Source organism: Vipera ursinii (genome assembly GCF_947247035.1).
Source record: "Vipera ursinii genome assembly, chromosome: 7".
In the NCBI taxonomy this organism is placed as follows: Eukaryota; Metazoa; Chordata; class Lepidosauria; order Squamata; family Viperidae; genus Vipera; species Vipera ursinii.
In genome coordinates, this window is record NC_139521.1 from 67,162,594 (window position 1) to 67,183,414 (window position 20,821).

At 45.0% G+C, this 20,821-nt stretch overlaps 1 protein-coding gene across 1 annotated transcript; it reads left to right on the forward strand.

Annotated features, from left to right (window-relative positions):
* Positions 1-965: 965 nt before the first annotated feature.
* NKX6-1 (NK6 homeobox 1) lies at positions 966-16,512 on the forward strand (the record flags this gene model as incomplete). Its single annotated transcript, XM_083366876.1, is given in 5 exon segments — positions 966-1,257; positions 1,260-1,471; positions 1,474-1,660; positions 4,478-4,650; positions 16,004-16,512. Coding segments are annotated over 5 exon segments (1,122 nt in total). The 3' UTR covers positions 16,262-16,512.
* Between the last annotated feature and the right edge of the window lie 4,309 nt (positions 16,513-20,821).

Here is a 20,821-nt window from a genome sequence, read left to right on the forward strand (position 1 = left end):
AGTTTCCCGCTCCTCCGCTGCCAGCCTTCTATGAGGGCGCCGGTCAAAAGTTTGGAGGAGTTTTTTTTTTCTCCCGCTTTATTATTTTTTTTTTTTTGGGGGGGGGGAAATTTACCGGGAACGGTGCCTCTCCCCGGGATCACCAGAAGGGACCCCCCTTCTTCAAAGGGAGCCCCCCCTTCTTCAAAGGGAGCCCCTGAGCTCGGCTGTCCGGACAGCTCCCCGTCCGATCTAAGCGAGCCCCTCCCAGCCCCCGACCCTCGCTTCTTCCGAATCGAGGGACGCTTCCAGGGCATCCCTTGCGCCAGAAGAGGCGACCTCGCTTCTCTTGCCCTGCGCGGACCGTCTCCGCTTCAACCCCTCTGCTCCTCCTGAACGCAGCCTTCCCGAAGTTCTCCCCCGCGTCGCTTTTCCCACGTTCCTTGAACTCCTCGCTCCGGGCAGGCCTTTTATCTTCCGACGCCTCTGCTTCAGCCTAGTAAGGGAGAAGCTGGGCTCTCTCTCTCTCTCTCTCTCTCTCTCTCTCTCTCTCTCTCTCTCTCTCTCTCTCTCTCTCTCTCTCTCTCTCTCTCTCTTCTCTCTCTCTCTCTCTCTCTCTCTCTCTCTCTCTTCCCCCGCACCCGCCAAGCTTGGACGGGGAATATCACTTTCCCTTTCAATGCTGGCCTCCTGACTCCGGTTAGTCTCTCTCTCTCTCTCTCTGTTTCAGCAGCTCAGCCTCCCCACCCTCCCCCCAATAGCAAGAGCAGGCTCCCCGCAGTTGACTCCCACCCCACTTTCCTATCTCTCTCCCCTCCTCCCCCCGTCCCGGCCATCTCTGCCCTTTGGGAGGGGGCTCTTCCCTTCGCCCCTAGACCCCGGTCCGCGGGAGACGGCTTCCCCTCCCCGTCCAAAGAAAGCTCCGCGGCTTCAGCAGAGGAACAGCCCGTCGGCGTCAGCGCCCTGCCCGGCCGTCCGACCTGGGGATGCTGGCGGTGGGGCCGATGGATGGCACCTCCCGGCCGAGCGCCTTCCTGCTCAGCAGCCCGCCGCTGGCCGCCCTGCACAGCATGGCCGAGATGAAGACGCCGCTCTACTCGGCTGCAGCCGCCGCCGCCGCCGCCGCCTATCAGCTGCCACCGCCGTCCGCCGTCTCCGCCGCCGCCAGCGGGACCTTCCTCCCTCTCCTCCTCCTCCTCTTCTCGGCTCCGTCCTCGTCGTCGTCTTCCTCCTCCTCGGCCTCCGCCTCGCCTTCCCCTCCGTTGGGTTCGCCGACGCCCACCGCCTGAAGCTCCACGGCGCGGGGGCTCTGTCGGCGCTGGGCTCGCCCCCGCAGCACCACTCGGCCGCCACCCCGCACGGCATCAACGATATCTTGAGCCGGCCGTCCATGCCGCCTCTCGCCGCCGCCGCCTCCTCCTCCTCCTCCTCTTCGTCCTCCGCCTCGCCGGCCGCCGGGCTCCTGGCGGGCCTGCCCCGCTTCAGCAGCCTCAGCCCGCCGCCTCGCCTCCGCCTCCGCCGCCGGGCCTCTACTTCAGCCCCAGCGCCGCCGCCGCCGCCGTGGCCGCCGTGGGGAGGTACCCCAAGCCTCTGGCCGAACTGCCCGGCAGGACGCCCATCTTTTGGCCGGGGGTCATGCAGAGCCCTCCGTGGAGGGACGCCCGCCTCGCCTGCTCGCCCCGTAAGTATCGCCTCCTCCATCTGGGAGCTCCAGCGCGGCCCTCGCCCCGCCGCCTCCCGCGCTCCCGGGCCTCCAAGCCTGGGCGCCTTCCGGACGGGAGAGGCTCAAGGGCCGCCGCCGCAGCCGCCGCCGCCGCCTCCTCCTGGCCGGGGAAACTGGCATCCCTGAGGGCTCGGATAGAGGAAGGCTGAGTCGCTTTAACCGGCTCTTCTTTCGCTCCGTTCTTGCCTATTTCTAGGTCCGGACTGTATAAGCGGCTCCTTCCCCACCCCAAGGCCGATATTCATTCATTTATTTATTTTATTATTTTAATTCCATTTATATCCCGCCCTTCTCCGAAGACTCAGGGCGGCTTACAAGCTTAGCAGTAGCCTTCATTCTATGTATACGCCTGCTTATTAGGGCTTTCACACACACACACACCCCAAGCGGCATTTTTACAAAGTCAGCTTAATTGCCCCCAACAATCTGGGTCCTCATTTTACCTACCTCGGAAGGATGGAAGGCTGAGTCAACCTTCAGCCTGGTGGGATGCGAACCTGCACTAATTGCAGGCAGCTGGTGTTACTTAAGGAGGCATTAGCCCACTGCTCCACCAAGGCTCAGGACTTGCGCTGCCCCCAATTCTGCTGGGAAGAAGGAGGCAAATTCCGGGGCCCCACTTTTGTTGTTGTCATTGGACAATGCACCCCCCGACACACACATCTGTCCAGCTGTGCCTTCCCTACCAAATCCTTTCCTGGGCCGGAGAACCTGACCTGGATAGGGAGGCAGCGAGGCTCTCTCTCTCTCTCTCCCCCTCCCCCCCCTGCCACCCTCTCCTTTTCCGAACCCAATAGAGGACTGGTGCCCTCCAGCTGCTTTTGGACCACAACTCCCACAATTCCTTGCCCTGGACGTCCTGGTCCAGGGGTAGGCAACCTCGGCTCTTTTATGACTTATGGACTTCAACTCCCAGAATTCCTGAGCCAGCTTGGCTGGCTCAGGAATTCTGGGAGTTGAAGTCCATGAGTCATAAAAGAGCCGAGGTTGCCTACCCCTGGCCTGGGCTAAAGGGAGTTCCCTGCCCCACCGCTGGGGGGAGGCACCCGCTTTGCACTCTCCCCGAGATGAAAACGGGCCTTTCTGGGGAGCCCAGGCCGACAATCCAGGGCTGGCATTCGCTCAAGAGCTTTTGCCCTTTGACCTGCTGCTCTCTCCGGATGGGTTGCCTTATTGATGGCGGGGTTGGGTGGGGGTGGTGGTGAATGGGAGTTGTAGTCCCGGCCATCCTAAGTGATGGGAATAGGCTCTGCTTTGAAGCCACTCAGTGTGCCCCAATTCTGCAGTGTGGCTAACCTCGCGAAAGAAAGATCCACTCCCCGTCACGCATCCACACGTGACACTGCGACTGGGGGACAAGGCGCTGCAAGATCGCTTCCTTCAGACGTCTTTTAAAGTAGGGGCGCTGCAGCAACCGCTAGACCCGAAAGCCCCCACCCTCCCCTCCCCTCGCATCGCCCCTCTTACTTTTCCCCCTTGAACCGGACTCCTGGGGTTGATGCTTTAGCTCGTTGCCTTTGCAACGGAGCTGCTCCCTCGATTCTTGCGGCTTCTGGGCCAACCCTTCCCTGGAGGAGGCCGGCCCAGCTTCCCTTCTCGCCTTAATGCTCAGCCCGGCTCCTTTCCTCTGGCTTAAAAGAGCGAGTCAAGCTCCACGAGGGAAAAAAATAATAATAATCAAGCGGTCCGTTCCTGTCGATTGGCTTGCACGATCTTGGGACGCCGCTCTCCCCTTTTATTTCACCCCCGAAAATAGATCCAATGGGGGCGACGCCCTGAACCCGGTAGCCCGTCCCTTCCGCGGGAGACCCGCTCGGAAGCCAGTTCTTTTGAATCTGCTGGGCTTCCTTCTTGAGCGAACTTGGTTACGGGGGGGGGGGGCTTGCTAAGAAGGCTGCCGTGGCGCTTTTGTTCTCGCTTTTTTTAAAAAAAAAATCATCCTTTTCTTTGGGGGGAAGCAGTTGAAGGAGGAAAAGAGACCCCCCACCCCCATTGGAATATCTTTTTTGCCCTCTTCAGGCGAAATAACCTTCAATACTAACTGAAATTTAGACATCTGTTTCAACTGAGATGCCAAGTATTAGTATTTGAAATAATGGATCTAGTTCTTTGGTGATAACATTTGCCCTCTAAGGAAAATGCCGGTCTTTAATGTAGAAAGACCATTATCTAGACTAGACCATTATTCCATTCCTTCCCTTCCCTTCCCTTCCGTTCCCTCCCCTCCTTCCTTGCTTCTCTGCCTTCGTTCGCTGCCTAAATCTTCTTAATCTAGCTGTGTTTATTTATTTTTAAAACTCCAGCTTCTCAAACCCTAAATGTCCAAAAAAAAGAAGAAGAAAAGAAATAAAAATCAAGAAGTTTCTGGTAGCACTTTTTCCAACTAACAATTCTTACCAACTCGTTATTCGGAAAAAAAAAGTGTTCGGGACACCTTCTGGGTTGTTGTAGTTGTTGTTGTTTTGCCCGCCCCCCCCCCCCCAAGTCGAGACTAGAACGAACCGGCTCTGTTCCTGCAACGGAGGGAGGCCGAAACCCGGTCCCTGCCGTTTTGCAAACGGCGCCGGTTGCTTCAATTTCCGAGTGCTGAAATTTCCCTTTTCCCCCGTTGTGCAAACGTAGCGCTGGGCGGAACAGACGATTTTCTTAGCTTATTTGGAGATTCCGTGCGAAAACAACCCCTTCGGTTATCTCCGAGCGTCTGCAGTGTCCCTCCACGTGGCATCTTCGCCCTTTTCTTGTTCACTTTTCCAACAACCCCCCCCCCCCTTCTAGATCAAGGCTCCATTTTGCTGGATAAGGACGGCAAAAGGAAGCACACGAGGCCCACCTTCTCCGGCCAGCAGATCTTTGCTTTGGAAAAGACTTTTGAGCAAACCAAGTACTTAGCTGGGCCGGAGAGAGCGAGGCTCGCCTATTCGCTGGGAATGACGGAGAGCCAAGTCAAGGTGAGAGCGGCGGCGGCGGGCAGGGAAATAGACACGGTCCCGATTCAGACGACGGCGCTCGTTCGCCCGGGGGAAGGGAGCTTCAGGTCGTTCACAGACGGGGCCGATGGGCGCCCCTTTAGAGTTTAGTCCTGGGCAAAAACAAAACAAAACAAAACAAAACCCCGAATGGGAACCACGCTCTTCCCGGATCTGGTGGTTTATTTATTTTTTATTTATTTTTAATCCCATTTATATCCCGCCCTTCTCCGAAGACTCAGGGCGGCTTACAATCTAAGCACAAATCAAATGTGCTTAGCAGTAGCCTTCATTCTATGTATATGCCTGCTTATTAGGGCTTTCACACAACCCCCAAACGGCATTATTACAAAGTCAGCTTATTGCCCCCAACAATCTGGGTCCTCATTTTACCTACCTCGGAAGGATGGAAGGCTGAGTCAACCTTGAGCCTGGTGGGATGCGAACCTGCACTTGTGATCAAGAAAATGGAAAGTCCAGCTCATGACTTCGTGTTCAAAGACCCCTTAGGCAAAAATAAGCCAGGTTCGTGGCAGGAACTTGGTCTGTTCAGCTCTTCCTGTTTCTAACCGGACTGTCTGGAAATGAATGGGAAAGGGGATACATATTTTTGCCTCTTAAAAAGAGTCCCACCACCCCACCAGCACAGCCCGTTCCTCCTGCCCAGGTTTTAATCAAAGGGATTCAATCGTGGTTAAGAAGGAAGGGCTTGATAAATAGCTTTATAGGGGTCTGTTTTGATGAACTACTAGGACAGGTGGGTTCAAAAGAGCTGGCCTGTTAATTAAAAGACTAAAAGACTGGTTAAAGGAAGGTCGGAGGCATTCACTAGCCTAATAGTCAAGTAAAGAGGGTAGGAGATTAGGGCAGCTTTTTAAAAAAACAAAACAAAAACACGAAGCTAAAAATAAGTTCTAGAAAGGTATCTGGCTGTGTAAATTGGAACTACTTTGCATTTTGCAGCACCAATTAAGAGCAGGTGTGAATGAGCGAGCCTCAAATCCCGTGCACCCACACACCTAGGGCAATCCTAAGATCTAGGCCTTTTAAAAAGTTGAAAAGCTCCAGCATGGTGTTCATTTAAGTCCTCTGCCCAGCATTCCCAGGCTGTATTCGCTTTCTTTCTCTTTCTCTGCTGGCCCCATTGAAGTCGACTCAGAACTGGAAGAAGACAGGGAAGCCTAAATAACATTTGAGACCTGTATTTTAACTGATCCTTGGAGTGTCTGGAATGAAAAGTTCCCACTCTATTCCAAAGTTTGGGGGGGGGGGGCGTAGCTTGGGTGGTCTCCCTTCTCCAGCCCCAAAGGTGCTTTTTCAGGAGGCAACTGGACTTTCTTGGTTTTTATTTATTTATTTATTTTTATTTTTATTCCATTTATATCCCGCCCTTCTCCGAAGACTCAGGGCAGCTTACAAGCTTAGCAGTAGCCTTCTTTGAAGATGTTTTGCTTCTCGTCCAAGAAGCTTCTTCAGCTCTGACGGGATGGTGGGGAATGGAAGTAGACATGGAGACTTTTGATTGCTCCCATCCAGCTCCCAACCAAGATTTGAAGGGAACTCACTTCTCTATGAACAAGGCCAACTCTGCAACTTGTATATATTAAGAGTAGTGCATTTGGCAATGTGTTAGTGCATTCAAGACCTAACTCTTCTCATTGAGTTCATTACATTAAGAATCTCAAGACATCTGATACTTTTTGCTGTAAACCTGTTGGTTCTGACACTCCTCTGGAATTCAGTAAAGCCTAAAGGTTGGTGAATTAAAATCCACCTATGCTATAGCTGAGCAAGGTACCTCTACTTCCCTAAAGGTGAAGTCATAGTCAAGATAAGCAGAATCATTTTATGATGCCCTTGGAAACCTTTATTTCTCTTGCCTTCATTGTGTAGTGGGGAAAAAATATATATCCTGCACCTCAATGCACTTCAAGTTTTCTTATTATTTCAATTGTCCACCCATACTGTTGGGATTTCACAAAAGCAGAAGTAAAGCCAATTGTCCTGTACAATTATGGGCATGCATATCTCTCTCTCACACACACACACATACACACACTGCATAGCATACATAGCATGTCTGTCACACAAATTCAGACATTTTTGGGAAGAAAATTTCCTGTTGTACTTTATATATGTGGAAATAAATCTTATCAAACTCATTACAAATTTTATTTCTGGGTGGGCATCTCCAGGACTAAGTTTACCTTACGTTGATTCCAGCCAAGAGCAAACTCTAACTAATCATTCTTTTCCCCCAACCTCGTTTATAATTCCTTTATAGGCCTGTATATATATATATATATATATATATATATATATATATATATATATATATATATATATATATATATATATATATATATATATATATATATATATATATATATATATATATATATATATATATATATATATATATATATATATATATATATAAGACTGTTATGGCTGCCCTCCTGTATATTTATCTGAATATAAGTGTTCAGTATAATGGAATCGTTTCTGAGCAGACCAATATAGGTTTACACTGGAAAGCTGCAAATTAAGTCAGTTTTTCATTTATTTGGAAGGAATCATTTAAAAAAAAATCTTTTAGGTAGCTCTAGGAAATAGGTGCAAATTTGAGGAAAATCAAACTTAACAAGTCCAGCTCTTTGTGTTGTTCATCTGTTGCTGCTGTTTTTTTTTAAATAGCTCTGATCATATACTCATTTTTCAGATAGTGTTCAGAGAGTCAATCTTTCAGGTAGAGGCATCTAGGATTGTACTCAACGTAAAAGTGCAACTGGGGTTGTTTGGGTTAGGTACTTCTGCTTGTGGGTGTTTTCCTTTTGCACGTGGGAATTCAGGAGAGCTTTGTAACTGTTTGAACAAGAGGGACCTTTTCCCTGGGTGAGAAGAGTTAAATGAAGCATAAAGGTCGATCTGATGCGGTGTTTGCTCAGTTCCTCGAATTGTTTGATTTCAGCATAAAATGAAATCTTGTCTGATAGAGCAACTGGGAAGGTTATAAGTATAGCAAATCTTTCTTTTCCTTCCCTTCCCTTTCTTTTCCTTTCCCAACAACAGAAAATTCTTTAGACATCCGGTGAAACCAATGAATCTTGCCATTTATTTCTGAGTATTCAAATGGATGGGGGTGGGGGTGGAGGGAAAACCTCCCTTTTACCAATTGTCACTTTATTTCAAAAGTTTATCCAGATACCCTCATTTGTCACTGTAAATATGTGGGAAAGGCTTTGAATAAATGGCTGCCTTTCCCACTTATATGCCCCACCATTTAGTGCAGTGTGTTTGAGGAGGGGGAAGGGTGTTTTTTTTTTTAAAGGGTGCATTGTGAATCGGATGTTCATTTGAACAGAGCAGCCTGGTCCAGAATGGGAAATGAAGGATTCATATGTGTTTTGTTTTTTTTTAAGTCACCAAGAGGAAACAGCTACACTTTTTGTTAGGAGAAGCAAGAAACTTTAGGTTTGTCTTGTCTTCTTGTTCAGCACCTTTCATCCGATCGCAAACCAGCCCAGGAAAAATTTGGCACTGAGGTCATTTATGATTTCAACAGGAATTAAGCACAAGTCAGCCCCAATTTGATGATAATCATTTTTTATAATCTTCAGGAGTGAATTTGGCTCTCCTCCACTGTCTGTTGGAAGTTTTTGTCTTTCAACAGTAAGACTGGTTTCTTTGTTCTACGGTATATAAGAATACATTGGGTGGTTTTTACTGATATGACAGCAAATTAAGCCAAAAAAGGACCTGTAAAAATAAAATGCAAAAACACAACATGTCTATTAGAAACAAAGCCTCGTTCTATCTACATGGTTTTCTGCCCCAAGTCTCCACTTCTATGTGTTTCTTCCTGACAGTAAATAAGCTTTTCCTTCCACTGGGATTCCTCCAGAGTAAACAGCATCGCCTCTATCTTTAAGCAGCCTCAAAGTTGCACTAGACTCGGTTACATTTACTTGGATGCAGTTTATCATAAAATGAAAAACAAAGGGCTAGCTCCCTGAATTATGTTAAACCACTACTTAACCCTGAATAAATGATCCAGGCTTAAAGGAGAAAAAAAGCAAATTGCAACAAAGCACGGAGCATGGTTTTAGCACGGAGGAGTATGAATGCAACCAGTATGGTGTGCAAATGTAGTCATCTAATTTCGAAGGCGTAAGGGCAAAAAAAAAAAAGGAGAGTAGTAACTTGTTTGTTTCCACCCCGTTCTGCTTGTGTAGTCTCCACTCCAGCCATCTGGCACTTTTTTGACTTGCAAAAGTAGGCTTCCGCTTTCAATGGACTTACGAGGTGAGGAAGCGAGAATAAATGAATGAGGATGCATGTAGAGATCAGGGAAGAAAAGCAAATCAGAGGGATGGAAGAGGGCAGGAAGGGGAGAAAGAAGAAAGGAAGAAATAACAGGTTGTAGCAGGGAGGAAAGGAAGGAATCTAAAGGCGAATCGGTCCAGCCGCGCCTGTGCAAAAAAGTTAATCCGAGTCTGTTTGGGCTGCCGTAGTTGCCACCCTCCAAACAGCGGTGGCTGCTTTAATTTCCATAACTATGTTGGGGTTAATAATGCGAGGCTTTTTTTGTATGTCTGCGCAGAAGGAAGATTCACTCAGCTTCCTGGGTTTGTTTTTTATTTATTTTGAAGCATGCCCTCTCCCCACACTTCCCTTTTCCCTGCAAAGAAAATGCAATTTGATTCCCCTCCGTGTCAATAGCGCTGCTGAATTGTGCGCTGAAACCCGAAGCACCGAAATAAGGCTAAATTTTCTTTTAACTGGTGAGTTTTCCTCCTCCTCAACGGGAAGGGCAGGCGGATCTCTCGAGCCAGACCCTGGATGGTGGAGAAACCCAAAGCAAACGCCCTTTCCTCCCTTTTAGCGAAGGACTGCAGCCTCTAGCAACACCTACAGGATTATAACACTGACTCACACAATCTTGTTAAGGGGACGAAACGCCAGGAAGCGTTAAGTCCAGAGACAAGGGTGGGAAAACGATTGAATTTGTGAAAGGCAATTTCATCTGTTATCTGCCCGGTTCCCTGCAGGCAAGGCTCAGCTACTACCCAGTCCTTACAGCAGCGTGTACCCAACCAAATTTGCTCTCTATCTAGGTTGGCATGCCCTTCTCCTATTAAGTGTGGACGATGGGCATTGCAAGGAACCCATTTGAAAGACGCATGGGCAAGAAAGGGGCTGTTTTGGCAACATGGACCCATAAGAGATGGCCTCAACTGTCTGATGTTTTGGTTGGGGAGGGGTATTTGGGAAAATGGAGGTAGCAAGTTGCAGGGAATGAATATAAGCAAAATGTGGTTAAAGCCCATGTGAAGTTTTGTTCTGTGTGCTTTTGTTAACGCACAGGTCATTTGAGCTTGATCAGTTCTTCTTCAGCAAATATACTTAGGATCACAGCCAGACCCTGCATGTTGTGTATGAGATAATTTAGCCCTGTAATTCATTCTTTACTTGAGCATTAGCCTTGCTGAACACCGAAGGGAAGGATTCTGTTTAGGCTGGTGATCACCAAGTCAGATGGGCCTACTCAGTGATGGTGGGGGTGGTTCAAAAGCAGGGCGTGGTTTGAAGAAATAATAATAATAATAATTGATTCCAGGCACAATATCTAGATGTGCTTTCTGGATTGCTGAGTGAATTTAGTAGTGGAATCTTACAATATCTGGGGCCTCAAGTCACCAAAGCTTTGTGATGGTAGTTAGGATGCTCCCGGAGAAGACAACAGTGGTTGAGACGGTTGTTAATATGAAGAGCAATTATATGCAACTAGTTTTAAAGTGAATCTCTGGTGATAGTACAGTAGCTTCTACTGCTCTGCTCCTATTAATGGCTCATTTGCATTTTGATAGTTGGTAGACTAGCATGATTGAACCCCAGCTGACAAATATGAATGGTTAATTGCACCCATATACCCAATTACTTGGGAGTAGGCACTTTTGAGGATAATGGGCTTAATACATTCACTGCTTTGAACCATAGCAATAATAGTAGTTAATTAAATAGGGGAGGTAAAAATAATTTTGGTGCATACAGATAATCCTACATGATGGACTGATTTAACAGCAACCTGTGGCATTAAAAGAGTGGAAATCATAGTGTTCCAACTGCATTCTTTTGGAAGTAGCAAGCTCCATTGTTTTAATAGGACTTTTGAGATTCTGGAGCTTAGTAGTAGCATGTAATTGATGGGTAAATTATTTAATTCCAGGATGATAGTGCACCCCTGGAAGACCTATCCTTGGGACAGATCATCCTGGAGATAGTCTATCTAATTGGTTGCTAAGAGCAGACACCAACTTGATTATATATAAACAATTGCATATAAACAATCAAGTGTCTAATCAACTTAACTGATCTCAAAATACTAAACAAATTATTTCTGGATGATATTTGAATAGAAGACCACCAGGAAATTCTCATGGCTGTAAACTACATTGGAAGCTAGAAAAAAAAACTTTTCATATCTTTGTCAAGAAACATATGAACACTTTTGGGCTTGACTTTATTTTTATTGGCCCAAGTGAAAGTGAAAAAGTCATCAGAATGAATATTACATTGGAGATGAGCATATCAATGGACCATTGAAATGGCACTGTACAGCCAGGTAAACCTTAATGACACCAAAATAATGGCAGTTATGTGGTATCGTCACATAGATGCCACTGAATGCACGAGGCATGACACTTGATTCCAGGACATAAATTGGCATTCACATAACACTGAGGAAAAAAAAGAGATGCAGGAGTATATTGTCCATGCATGAAATAAACTTTTGCTGGATTGGAGAAACACAATTAAAATTGCAGAGCCAAATGCAGAATAACTGCTCTGGGGATATCTGTAATATACAGTAGTGCCTACCGGTATATTACCATAGGAACTAACAACAGTTACTAAATAGTAGTAATGCAGAGTGGAATTTAGTGCAGACAGCAAATGTGTAATAAGTCCTTTTGTGCCAGATGCACTGAAAAATGAAAACTTCAATACTTTCCCTCCTGTAATCCACTAGTTTTTGCATAGGGTAATGTTTGAAATAATAATGTCTATGTTTTTAGCAGTGCTTGGAGAAAAACACATCATGAATATTATAAATGCATGTGTAGTGAAAAAAAAGATGTTGCAGTTACCATTGTCTTGAAAAAGACATTCTCTTTTGTGTGTGTATAAAAAAAAACTATTATCCAAAACAATTCTAAAATAATGATTCCAAACAGATCTTAAAATTGAATTTGTAATTTCTTAAACTAAGAATCTACAGAACAGTTAAATCACATCCACTCATAAACTAATCAAGGAGAGAAGTAACCTAGAGCTAAGGAGAAATTTCCTGACAGTTAGAACAATTAACCAGTGGAACAACCTGCCGCCAGAAGCGCCAGAAGCGGTGAATGCTCCAACACTGGAAGTTTTTAAGAAGGGACTGGACAGCCATTTGTCTGAAATGGTTTAGGCTTTCCTGCCTGAGGAGGGGGTTGGACTAGATGACCTCCAAGGTCCCTTCCATCTTTATTATTGTATTATTATTATTATTAATTATTATTATTATTATTATTATTATTATTATTAACAACAACAACTACAGTTAAGCATATTTAGAAGTAGACTTTATTATTATTATTATTATTATTATTATTATTATTATTAACAACAACTACAGTTAAGCATATTTAGAAGTAGACTTATTAAATCATTGATATCTTAGGTAGAAATGATTTATTATTGGTTCTGATGGGTTTACTTTAAGCCTGGCTAAATCTGGATTCAACCCAATGTCTTTAACTAAATATGTTGAAATCTCAGTAAGCAAATAAAAATATGATTAATAGCAATGGAGATAATAATGTTAACTTTTGTTCACACAAATATAAACCATATTGTTTTAAGACATCAGAAGCAATTATTTGGCTAGCCATAACATGCTGTGTTGAAATGTCTTTGGCTGATTTGTGATTTAGTATGTCCTTTAAACATAGAAGATCCGGTCATTAACTCAGCTCACATTGCTAACTTCAGAATTATTTCCAGTCTACTTGAAATGAGATGGGATTAGACTGTCCATTTTTCAGTTAAGTTGATCTGAATCCTAAAGCCAGTTGGGATGAAGAGTCTTTTTGTCTTGTATAGACTTATAAACATTTCCATGAAACATATAAAAATGTACTATCACACTAAGACTTATATGAAAAAAACACACCTCAAGATGGTGGCTACAATAATGTGGACACAGCTCAGTCTATTTTTATGACCTTCAGTAGTACAATCGCAGCTATCCTGCTAACTTTTTTACAAGTACCACTGATCACACCCATAACAACTTTTCAGTAAATTGCATTTTTGGACAGCAAACCTTTTGGAGTGCTAGTCCTACAGCTTGGAGCAAATTCTGTCAATCTCAGGGACATTAACTCTGAAATAACCAGTTTTAGAATCTAAAACTAGATTCTAGTTCTAAAACTAGTTTATACTGCGTATTAAACCCAACTACCTCCATCAAATTTATATTTACTATGCCTGGGCAGGAAAGTTAGGACTGGGAAATAGACAACGTAATTTAAAAGTAGATTTTTTTCCATGACAGTAATAGAAAAAACAATTACGGTACTTCACAATGATTCAACTATGAGAACTTCTTCAAAATTAGTACAAAGGAAGAAGACTGAGCACTGACCAATTTTATTTATTTTTTAAAAAAAGATTTGTAGGGCAGCTCACCTTTTATAAAATTAACTCTTGAATGGCTAGCAGCATATAAACAAATAGCAAAATACTCCAAATTAAAACCCTTCTCATATTACTAAGCAACCATAACAATATCATAAAATCACACAGCCAGGGAAGAGGCTGTTACCCAAAGTAGGCACAGCTATGGAAAGTTCCTAGATCCTCACAGAGAACCAGATTTTAGAGAGGAGACATAGTTTGGACCTGTAACAATATGTAGGGATGATCTTGGCAAAGAGAGAGGTACCGATAAAAGGCAGGGAGGGGAAGCCCATAGCTGCAAAAGAAGCAGAGAGGGAAACTCAGAAAGAATCCTCCTTAAGGCAGGAAAGAGATCTGGCGGGAGAGTTTTTACTTCCAGACTCGCAAGATTCTGTTAATAAATCCCTATAACAAAATAGAATTAACTCATGTTTCCCTACTTGGGAGGCTGACAGAACCCACCTTGTCCAATCTAATGGGATAGGTAGATGTCCACAGAAGGAGGCAGTCCTGAAGATAACCTGGCCCTATGCCGGGGTAGACAACCTTGGCTCTTTTATGATTTGTGGACTTCAACTCCCAGAATTCCTGAGCCAGCATGGCTCAGCTTGGAAACTCTCCCTTTCCCCTCAGCGTGGCTGGCTCAGGAATTCTGGGAGTTGGAAGTCCACGAGTCACAAAAGGGCCAAGGTTGCCTCCCCCCCCGCCCTATGCCATGCATGCCAGCCCCTTGAACTGGCCCAGGTTTTCAGTTGTCCCCCTTTGTTTAGTCAGTAGGTGTACCCAAACTGGAAGACATTTTCCAGGGTGTGTTTATGGAGAGATTCTAATTCCAGGGTATCCTCAGTCCAAATTGGAGGAGTAGGCAGCACATAGTTGCTTGCAAAGCAGTCACAGCAGTGTTTTTCAAACTTGGCAAGTGGCTGGGGAATTCTGGGAAGTGAGGTCCACACACCTTAAAAGTTGCCAAGTTGGAAAAACACAGAGTTATCACATTCTTGGGTTAAGCTGTGTGATTCCAGGAAAAGTTTGGGTACTTTAAAGCGTTGCGGACATGTACTACATTTGCAGTCTGCAAAGGTATGATCCGAGACCTGGTGCCTTCCTGGAGGATATGAAGACACCTTTTCAATGCAGGTACACTAATTCATGATACTATGATAATAATTTCTAAAACCAGGCTTTTTCTTTGAAGGGCGTGTGCATCAGTTTTATATACTAGCCTCCTTTTGAACCAAGTGTAGGCACATGTAATTCCTTTGAAGAATGGGCTTGACTCTTTGGTAACTTCAAATAAATATCCATGTTTTCTGGAAAGAAACAATAGAGATGGTAGCAGTTACGGTACTTCTTTCAGTTTCCCCCCCTCCTTTACTATCTAGCCTACAGTTCTGCAATTTTCCAGTATTCTCCCATACCTCCAACCCCTCCTTTGTAAAGCTGTTCTCGATTCCTGGCAACTGCCTAGAGAAGTCTCTGCAGTTTCTTTGGCAAGATTTTTTTTAATCCCATTTATATCTAAAGCACAAATCAACGTGCTTAGCAATAGCCTTCATTCTATGTATATGCCTGCTTATTAGGGCTTTCGCCCCCCCCAGCGGCATTATTACAAAGTCAGCTTATTGCCCCCAACAATCTGGGTCCTCATTTTACCTACCTCGGAAGGATGGAAGGCTGAGTCAACCTTGAGCCTGGTGGGATGCGAACCTGCACTAATTGCAGGCAGCTGGTGTTACTTAAGGAGGCATTAGCCCACTGCTCCACCAAGGCTCTTTCAGAATTGCCATTGTCTTCTTCCTGGGGCTGAGTAACAGAGACTGGCCCAAGGTCACCCGGCTGCTTTTATGCCTAAAGCAGGACTAGAACTCATGGTCTCCCAGTTTCTAGCCTGGTGCGTTTAATTACTTTACCAAACTGGCTCTCTTATCATAGTCATAGTCATCTAATACATAATTGTGTATTAATGATGTCTTGAGTTTTTACATCAACGGCAACCGTGGCTCTTTTATGACTCGTGGACTTCAACTCCCAGAATTCCTGAGCCAGCTATGCTGGCTCAGGAATTCTGGGAGTTGAAGTCCACGAGTCATAAAAGAGCCACGGTTGCCTACCCCTGAACTAGATTATGGTCTAGAATAAGACCATAATCCAACCAGATTATGGTCTAGAATAAGTTTTTTTTCTTCAAACTTGGCAACTTTTAAAATGTGTGGGCTTCAACTCCCAGAATTGCTCCCACCCCAAATGCTGGCTGGGGGCTTCTGGAAGTTGAAGCCCACCCACCTTGAAGTTACCAGGTTTGAAACTCCCTGCTTCTTCTGGAAGGATGTGAAAAATGTCCACCTGCTCCTCTCGGTTAGCACAGAGTGCGAATCCTCCCAAAGCGGAGAGGCTGTGCATCTCCTCGAAAACCCACCTTGTAGTTACGGGCCTTGCGAATCCGAGAGGAGGAAGCGGCCGATCCGGATCCGCTCCTCCGAACGGGCTAGCCGGGAGTCTAGCGGGAGCTCTCGAGCGCAAAACGCGGCTCAAGACAGCAGGCCCGCCGCCGCCCGTCCGGCTCTCCTTCACCGGCCTTCCTCTCTCTCTCTCTCTCTCCTCCTTCCAGGTTTGGTTCCAGAACCGACGGACCAAGTGGCGGAAGAAGCACGCGGCCGAGATGGCGACCGCCAAGAAGAAGCAGGACTCGGAGACGGAGCGGCTGAAAGGCGCCTCGGAGAACGAGGACGAGGACGACGACTACAACCGGCCCCTGGACCCCAACTCGGACGACGAGAAGATCACGCAGCTGCTCAAGAAGCACAAGACGGGCGGGCCCAGCGCCGGCCTGCTGCTCCACGCCTCAGAGAACGAGGCCTCCTCCTAGGCGGCGCGGGAAAAAAAACGCCGCGCGGCCGCCAAAAGACGAGCTGAGAGCCCCGCCGAGGCCGCGCTCCACAGACCCAGTTGCTTTTTCCGGCCAGGGAAAGAAGGAAGAGGGCGGCGGGCGGCCCCTCAGAGCTGCTCCTGCCCGGGTGGGGTTCTTGGGGAAGTTTGCGGCGGGGCAGCCTCGTCAGACAGGCCCGGGGCCCAGCGCCGCCCGGCCTTTCCCGCCAAAAGGGACCCGCTAGAAGCCCAGCTGCGGCAGCGGCGCCTCTTTATTGTAAATAGAAGCTTTATTCACGGACTTCATTCACACACAGTGAATATTTCAACCTAATATCTTAACTCCCCGGCTAGTTCGCAGCCGGAGCGTCGGCGGTCGAGAGATTCGCGCCGTTGAGTCGGCTTGTTTTATCTCCGCCGCCGCCGCCTCCTCCTCCTCCGCTCCTCAAACTCTTCTCCTTCGGCTTTGATGCGTGGAGTTTTGTGACTTTAAAGGCGGCGGCTTCTTTCTCGTAGTAGCTCATGAGTTTTCGTCGCTAGCTTAACTCCCAACTTTCAACGCGGACGCGAATGGTTTGCACTGGAGGGTGCGGGGGGGGGATTTAAATGTAATTGGTTTCCTTCAGCAAAACCGCTTTTTTTTTAATTTTTTCTCATTTGGGACAATGGACACAAGCTAGAGCAACGCGGAAAACCTTTCTGGGGCCGAAGAAGGAAGAAGCGGTCTGTGTAACCTGGACATTAAAAGTTCTTGGTTGCCGTTTCAAATTGGAATAAATGAGCCCTTGATCTTTCGTCGAGTGAACCAGGGCAGTCAGCTCCTTCGAAACAGCTATTTAAAGATGAACGTGTATAACCTAGATATTGTAGTTTAAAGCTCTTTTTAATTCTCTCTCCAATAAGTCCTGCCAAATGACACCCCCACTACACACACACACGCACACACACACGTTTGGGGGTGGTGGTGGTCCGAAATTCATTCTTGTATTTTGCTTTGAAAAGCAGAAGTAAAGCGAGAAAAGAGGAAACCAAGAATTCGAGAAAATCTCTCTTTTGCAAGTAATAATAAAATTGCAAGTAAACTTTATGGTTGGTTTTGAAATCCCGAATTCGCGGCTGTTCCAATAGAATTTGAAATGTGGAATGTCGACTTTTTTTTAAATGAACATGTACGTTGCTTTCTTTTTTTAAAGCTAATGTATTAGCGTTTTAGCCTTTTATTAATTTATACGAAGACATTTCAGTTCGTAAAGTGAACAAAGACAGCCCTACCAAGTCCAGATTAACTCAGTGCACTTTGTTTTGTTTTAAAAGGATAAATCAATTTAAATCAGTTATGTCACGTCTGTTGCCTGGAAGAAAACTAAGGGTGCAGAAAGTCTCATCTAAGATGAAATTGGTAATAAATCAATCAATAAAAATCATTACAATTGATCAATTATTTCTGTTATTTTATATACCAAATATAGGCAGTTGTTTTGTTCTTTTGGTTTTTTTCCTCTAAGGCTAAACCCCCCCCCAACATCTTATAAAGAACATATAAAGTATTTTAAAATCTCGTCCGCCTCGTTTTGGTTTTATATATAGAATTACACATTCCTTAAAACACAGAATGAAAGACTTCTTGGTTCCTAGTTATTCGCAGTTTGCCGGGTGATTTCGGAAGACTGGATCCCTGAAAAAGAACAGGGTTCTGGACTAGAGAATGCGAGAAAGACAAGGAGGCAAAAGGTGAGAAAAACTGAGAAAGAAGAAAAGAACGATGAAGAAAAAAAGAATGAGAAAAAAAAGTTGCGAAGGAACAAAGATGGAAAAAAAAACCCCGACGAGGCGAATTAGGTCGCGTTCTCACGAGACGCGGAACCAAGACGGGTTGGCTAATTTGCGCTTAGAATGTGTCTTGCGAACAAAGAACCGAAGCCCAAATCGGCCAATACCGATTTGTTGGCCCCGCGGATTGTTCCGACCTTCTTAGGTTGGTCCGTTCAGGTTTCGGTAGACCCTGCGGACCCAGAGAATTGACTTGATTGGGTAAACTGGGAGGGGGAGGCGGGCACGTCTTCCGAAGTCAGCCAATGATATTTGAGAAAGACAGCGTCCGCCTCTGCTTCTAAGGCAGGGGTCGGCAACCTCGGCTCTTTTATGACTGGTGGACTTCAACTCCCAGAATTCCTGAGCCAGCATAGCTAGCTCAGGAATTCTGGGAGTTGAAGTCCACGAGTCATAAAAGAGCCGAGGTTGCCGATAAGAATCTGTGTGTGAACTTGAGACTCGCTTAAAAGTAAGCCTTTTAAGAATGGCAAGCCGTGGTGTATATTGTCCTCACTTCCTAACCTTTCAAGATAGTGGCTAAAAGCCCCAAATTACAGGTCTTTCCTGTAGGCATCATGCAGTCTAATATCTTAAAACATCTCCCTCCCTTAAAAAGAGAGCCTGTTCTGTCTAATAATAAAAATCTGTAGCTCATGATGGTTTCCTGCTTTCAAGATGTAATGATGCCCACAGGTTAGGTGTCTTCATTTGCCAGTTTGAGTGGATAGCTCAAATGGAGATTCCATGCCCAGTGGCAGTCTATCTTGAGTCCATCAGATGCTATTATGTGCACTCATGCTGAAGAACCAAAGTATTGAGTAGATGGAAAACACTCTAATCTGTGTGTTTGTTTCTATTGTGTTCAGTTTCTGGACTAAAAGTGGCAAGAATAAACTGCTTTTAGAAAAAGGGGATGTTTGGTTCACTGATCAGCTGAGCAAAATTAAGATTAAGTTAGAAGTGTTGAAGTCAATTTAAAACATATTTTTTTTAAAAAAAAAACTCATGTACGTGTATTTACCTTCAACAAATGATATGCCATTTTAAAACTACTTCCTCACGCAGCCAAACAGAACTTTTTAACAACAAAATGTTAAACTAGATTTTTTTTTGCTTCCCTTTTTTAGGAATGCCAGTGGCATTTGGGCATTATGATTGAATCCATCAATCAAACATACCCTTCCCAATAATGTGTGGGATCAGGATAGGGATGAACACGGGGAATAATTCAACAGTCTCCCAAGGTACAAAATCTGTAGAGAGACTCAGAGGCTGAATAAATCCTATTTAATAAACTGTTCTAACAAGCCATTTCAGATGTTGTAATTTTGGGAAGAGATTGAAGATGATTTTTTTACAAGCAGTTTTGCTTTTCATGAGGCTGTAATTCCCAGAGTTGCTTGAAATAATGAACATTGGGGAGTTTATTGTCAAAATTCCTGCTTTAGACGTGCCCCAGAGGGGTTCCCGTTGTGTTTGTGTTGTTGTTTTATTATTAGCAAGCAGTTCCTGAATCCCAATATTCCAGATTGTGCCAAGTTTATTTTGGGTCTCTGAATCATCCAGTTTTCTGTCTGATCCAACACAGTTTAAATAACAGTCTGTGGGGATTGTGATTCTTTTAATTTTGTACTCCAGCTTCTCTTGCTACTGCCATACACTTTGGAGTCATGTTCCTTCTTTAAAGAAACCAATTAGCAAACAACTATTTTACCATACTCCAAAAGAAAGCAGATCAGACAATATGCTTTTACTTTTATCTTGAAAATGTCATACATGAACAAATCCGTTCTTAGATTCTAAAATTCAGTTTAGTACGTAACATGCCACCTACAGAGCTTCCCACAAACTTTGAAACTATCCAGCAGTATTTAAGCCCATTTAGTTAACATCCAGAAATTAAAAACCAGATTGTCACCAAATTGGGAGAATAAAAGACTTAACAAAAAAAATCCTCTGCCAAAGAAGCCAACAGTAAACAGCCTAAGCAAAGAAACCCTAACACGACTAACGCTGGTGTCTTTAGCCTTGGAAAAAGACAACTAAATCACGGCATTCTTCAAATACATAAAAGGAAGATAAATAGAAGGTTGACTTATTCTTACTCATAAATCTATGTGTGGCATAGATTCAAGATAGAGAAATGCAAATGCCAATTAAATATTAAGAGAAGCCTCCTAATACTGTAGTTAAGAGCTGGAATCAGTTACTCGGCACAGATGTAAATGTTCCCTCCATTCATATGTTCAAGCAGAAGTTAGACAGCTATTTCCCATGGATTCCTTACTTTGGGATCCTGCAATGGACAGTGGGGTTGGATTGGATGATCTCACTATCCCTTTCCACTCTAAGATAAGATGGGATAACCTTTATTGTCATTTTTTTTACTGTGGGCACAACGGCACACATCAAAAATGAAATTTACCGGTAGTTGCCTGCTCTCAAAGTGAAACACATACATGACACGCAGCTAAACATACTATATACAGCATATGTATAGACCCACACCCCTACATATACATAAGAATAAATATTAAATACTGTCCATCTTGAATATATAACGGAAGAAGGAAGCTTGAGAGTTCACAAGGTTAATGCTGCATGGAATGAAACTATGGCTGAATCTGGATGTTCTGCTACGGATCCTGTGATTTGTGAAAAGGAGTGCATTAGACCTATTTTAAAGGGTGGTTTTCCTACTTCAAACCACACATAACAGTAAGATGTGACTTGTTCTCTTTTCCTATCT